This window comes from Alligator mississippiensis, chromosome 5 (assembly GCF_030867095.1).
Source record: "Alligator mississippiensis isolate rAllMis1 chromosome 5, rAllMis1, whole genome shotgun sequence".
NCBI lineage: Eukaryota > Metazoa > Chordata > Crocodylia > Alligatoridae > Alligator > Alligator mississippiensis.
In genome coordinates this window covers 66434468-66439373 of record NC_081828.1, presented here as the reverse complement: position 1 = coordinate 66439373, position 4906 = coordinate 66434468, and the positions used below count along the sequence as shown (strand labels likewise).

Below are 4906 nucleotides of genomic sequence, written 5' to 3'. Positions count from 1 at the left end.
CCCCTTTTCAATTCCGGGGGCTTAATTTAGTAAGGAGGCTGTCAGGAAACCTCCTTTGATTGTACCTCAAGGTGATGGCATTGTGGGAGAGTGGGGGAAAGTTCATGCCTGTTTTGGTGCCTGCTTTGCCATTCTCAGAGCAGCTCCTGGAATGACATCTGGACCTGATCTCATTTGGGCTGACCGCTTAGTGCAGACTCCCACTTCCAGCAAGACCTCGCTGTCCCCCAGTATAGGTTGGCCAGGCCTATGTTAAAGATCGGATCGGACCCGTTTTGGCATTTGGGGGGCATTCTTTTATGCTGCACGATGCAATGCCAGTAACGCTTGTTTGTGCCCAGAATGTACAGACGTTCATAAAGAAATAAGCAGGGAGGCGTTCCAGTTTACAACCCTCAACATCTCTTGAAAGGACTGGCAGGCGTGTCCAGGAGCAAGGCTCAGGGCAGCAAAGTCAAAAAACCCAACCCCCCCAAACAAGCAAAAAACCAAAAAACTCCGCAATACATCGGATCCTCAATTGTTCAATTGAAGCGAAATTTCCTCCTGCTCCTAGTTTGCAACCTGGGAGCCACGGGACCAAAAAAAAAGGGGGGGAAAGGACAGTCGATAACGATAATGTAGCATATGAAACACGCGCACATGGGATTTAATTAGTTTTTTATTACAATTAAAATGCATTCCCCACAAGGCAGCGTCAGGGGGTCACCACTATTTGAGCAGTCCAAGCCACAAAGAGCTAACTCCGGCTCTGCTTCCTGTGGGCTCTGGAGAAGACAAAGGCATGAATGGTCAAACGTAGAAAAAGGAGTTGAACCGCTTCTTTTTGGACGGGTCTTTTACGTTAGCTTGATCGTATGGACACTGCAGAAGAAATAAAATAAGGCGTTATTGCACTGTACAGCCACCCCGATAAAAAAAAAGCCCGATTCTGCTGACAGCTAAGAATCATTAATGATGGTGTATAAATTATTTGATCTAGTGTGCCCTTCAGACTAAAAAGGAAAATAATGGCAACCCCAAGCAAATGGTCCTAATTAGCGTCCACTTCCTAAACGTGTCCTTCCAACTCCAGCGATTTGACTGTCCAAAGCAATCTTTTATTCTTAGACTTCTTTCTTATTGCAAAATGTTCTGCATAACGGAGCTCCCGAAACAACCCCTCTAAGGGGACAACCCCAGAGTGCAAAGGAGCAGGAGGGACAGTAAGATGCTATATATTTTCACTACTGTCCGGAATAACTGAATATGTCCTGATCCTGGGTTTCAAAGCCCGTTATTTATGCAGGATCTCTTTCCAGAGGACCTGGAGGAGCCCTTCGTGGAAGAATGAGTCCTTGGCATGGCTTCTTCGTCAACTTCACCTCCAAGAAAGATCTCCAGTGAACACATCTCTTCAACCGTGAAGGCAAAGCAGGACTAAGTCCGAACCTGCTTACACTGGGTTCTCCAAAGCCCTCTCTAACCTACTTGTCTAGAACTACTGCGGGGAGACAGGCGTTACCTTTCTGGGCGCTTCGGACACTTCGCCCCAGTAGGAAGGTGATCACTCAGTTTATAATTCTGGGTCTGATGCTGTCACCGTTGAAATCAATGGGACTTTAGCCATTTATTTCACTGGAGGAAGGGTGTCCCCCTTCCCCCCTAACCCTACCCAGCGAAGGGTGTAACTTCGGTTTCGAAAATGTATTCGGAAATGCTCATTTCTTTAAAAAAATCACACCGTACTCCACACCTTCAGCTGCTTCTCAGTCCGGGTGGAAAACCGATCCTTTAACAGAATTCTAGAGAGCTGAACTGCTTTTGTGGCAAGATGATTTATTTATGTTGACTCGTTGCTTTAAAAGGAAAAAGCTGGCTGGAAAGAGATTTTGACATGCTGGTTCTTCTCACAGGCATCTTGGACTTGCCCAAGAGATCATAACTCATACAAAGCGGCAACCCACTGACTCACTCCTGTGCAAGTCTCTTTCCAGCGTTTCCAGGACAATGTCAACGTCGAATGTCGCAACCTCCTATTTTAAGTTTCAGTCATTAGTGACCCTCCCTGGACCGCTGTTCTTGGCTGGTCTAAACTTCACCGTGAAGCATGCAGGAGTCGTTAGCCTCCCCTAACACCAGATAGCAAAAGGATTGAACGGGCACAAAACAGAGTGCAGGGCACGATCTAAGGCTGCGGGGCGAGGAGTGCATACTCACATGTCTGCAGGCAGAGCCGCAGCATTTACCTCTCTGCAAGTGGGCAACTTGAGTGAACACTAAATAGCCAGTGAGTGGATCCACGTAGGTGTGCCGGCCGGCCTTAAAACAGAAACAAACAGCCTCAGCGCTGTGCATTCCTCATCTGCCCGTGGTTTCACGCGGGCCGTGGATTGATCATGATCGCCTTAAAATCCAACTGCTTAAAACTGAAATCAGCTCTATTGGTGATTCGTGATTAAATGCATTCATACTACCATTATGTTCTGGCCCTCGCTGCCCTCACACCCAGCCCTGGCACCAGCCCTAGCTAGCAAGAGAACGGGAGAAGTAAGGGCTGCTTATCTACAGCACAGCCACAGATCCAGCCTTCTCCACCCGATTGCTCAGAGAGAACTTGCCTATTATCGACATTATTCCAAGCTTGTCTAAGAAGAAAAGGGACTTTCACCTCCGGGTTGTAGTTGCCTTAGTAGTTCACACATAGTGAAGTGCAAATGTCTGATGCTGAATGTGTGCTTCCAAAAAAAGGGGAAAAATGCAAATCGAAGCGTCAGCTGCTTGGGGTGGGGGGGGGAACCTCAACACTTTTCACTCTGGATGTTTTTCACTTTTGCACTTTTTACATTTTTCTCTTTCCCAGATATTCTTGATTTATACATAGACATAAATCTATATCTCGAGATAGAAATCTCTCTATATAATCTATCAATAATCTCTCTCCCTCTCACTCTATACATATACAAAGGGAATATATATTTCCAAATGTTCTTGATTCATATAAGTGTGTGTCTACATTAATATCTATAATGAGATCTTGATTCATCTCTCTCTCTCTCTCTCTCTCTCTCTATATATATATAATGTTCTTGATTCATACGAATCAAGAATATTTGGGAATATATTTTCCCTTTATATATGTTCCCTTTAGAATGTTCTTGATTATATATAATATATCTATCTATCTATCTATACATATAGGCAGAGTGATAGATAGATATCTCAAGAACATAGATCGTTTGGGAATATATATTATATACATACATACATACATACATACATACATATTTCCATATATATATATATATATATATATAACCCGTTTCAGTGCAGCAACGGGTATAAAACAGCTTCTGCTGCTTGAAGTGCTACGTGATGATCAAAAGCAACTTTCATCACTCCAGACTTGAAGCTACAAGGAACTATGGAGCGATTTGCAAACACGGCGCGGCTGTTCAACTCCTTTCCCTTAGAGGAAGGCAAACACGGGGCTAGCACCCGCCCGCGGGGCTGGACCGGAGGGGAGCGAGAGCCCCTTCTCGGCCAGCGCGTCCCTCGCGCTGTGCCGGTGCAGCTCCCCCGCCCGTGCTCCTTACACCCCCGCGGTCGGCTGGTGACAGGCGGAGACGCCGGGTGCTGCCTGTCCTCTTCCGGCCGGTCTGTCACCTGCTGGACAGAAACTCCGGAGCTTTCCGAGCGCGGGGGCAATGACCGCGGGCCCTTAGCGCAGTCCCAAGCGAATCCGCCCCTTTGCCAATACAAGCGACACTTTGCAAGAGACCCCCCGCCATGGTGCAACCCCCGGGGCAGCGGGGCGACAAGCACCCCGGGCCCCACATCCCGGGACAGCGGAGAGCCCCCCCGCCCGGCGCCGCGATGTCCCAGCCGGGGCTGCCCTGGGCCCGCCAGCAGCGCCGGGTGCGGGCGGGGCGGGGTGCCGCTGCTCCCTCCCTCTCTCCCCGGGCCGGGCTGGGCCCTCACCTGTTGCGGCGGCGGGCAGGCTGTCACCGCGCGGCCCGGAGCCGGAAGGCGACGGCTGCACCCGGGGAGGCGGGGACGGGACTCACCGCACAGGCCTGGCGGTGCAGCGCCGCGATCCGCCGCTCCAGCGCCGTGAGGCCCGGGCGCGGTCCGGGCTCGTCCTGGGCCTTGCGGCCGCCGCCGCCGCCTCTGGCCCAGCGCAGCGGTGCCGGGCGCCAGGCGAGAGGCCGCGGGGCCCTCCGCCAGCAGGCGGCCGCTGCCATGAGCCCGGGGCCGGCGGCAGCTGCGGGGCGTCTCCGGCGCTCCTCGCCGCGGCGCCACCCACTGCGGCCGGCCCGGCTCGGCCCCGGGGCAGGGCTGCCAAGCCGCCAGGCTCTGTGTGGTGCTTGAGACGGAGCGGGGAAACCCAGCCACGGGCACTGCGCCCTCCTCGTCTCTCCTCAGGCACGTGGGAGTCACAGGCGGGATACCTCAACAGCCCCCTCACCCATGTGGCACCACCACCCGCTCCTGCCTAGGGAAACTATTTCACTGCAGCACGGGCCCGGCAGCTCTTGGCCTGCTGCGCACCCGTGGCTGTCTTGGGGATAAGGGCCTTCAAAGGGAAACAAGACTAAATGCGTCTAGTTTTCCTCCTAGGCTTCTTAGGCCCCAGCTCAAGACCCTTATAGGCTGGGTGTAATCACCAAGTGCCTTGGCTGTCCAGGAAGGGCTGTGAAGGGGCAGGAAGGCAAAGTAAACCACTGCCCAAGGTCTGCAGTGGTTCCCAAACTCTGACAGGTCGCGCACCACACATCAGTGGCGACGCGGAGTGGGGGCACATGCCCCCCTGAGAGCACTGGTGTTCCCCCCACCCCCGTCAGCCAGCGTTCCCGGGCGAGGGGGGCAGCAAGAGCGCTAGTGCCCCCCCTGAGAGCACCAGCCAGGGAGTGTGCCAAGAGAAGCT

General features: G+C 52.4%; 1 protein-coding gene across 1 annotated transcript; it reads right to left on the bottom strand.

Annotated features, from left to right (window-relative positions):
- Nucleotides 1–643: 643 nt before the first annotated feature.
- Nucleotides 644–4398, bottom strand: C5H1orf53 (chromosome 5 C1orf53 homolog). The gene is made up of 3 exons (XM_019491188.2): nucleotides 4047–4398; nucleotides 2200–2301; nucleotides 644–864 (listed from the first exon to the last, which is right to left on the bottom strand). Exons 1-3 carry the CDS (start codon nucleotides 4221–4223, stop codon nucleotides 793–795), a joined length of 351 nt encoding a protein of 116 aa, XP_019346733.2. The 5' UTR covers nucleotides 4224–4398; the 3' UTR covers nucleotides 644–792.
- Nucleotides 4399–4906: the final 508 nt, after the last annotated feature.

Excerpts from the sequence above, each read along its gene's own strand:
- C5H1orf53 (XM_019491188.2), bottom strand. The coding sequence starts at position 4,223 with ATGGCAGCGGCCGCCTGCTGGCGGAGGGCCCCGCGGCCTCTCGCCTGG. Across the intron at positions 2,302-4,046 it reads TGCACCGCCAGGCCTGTGCG|GCCGGCCGGCACACCTACGT; the intron begins GTGAGTCCCGTC and ends TTCTGTTTTAAG. Across the intron at positions 865-2,199 it reads GCGGCTCTGCCTGCAGACAT|TGTCCATACGATCAAGCTAA; the intron begins GTGAGTATGCAC and ends TTTCTTCTGCAG.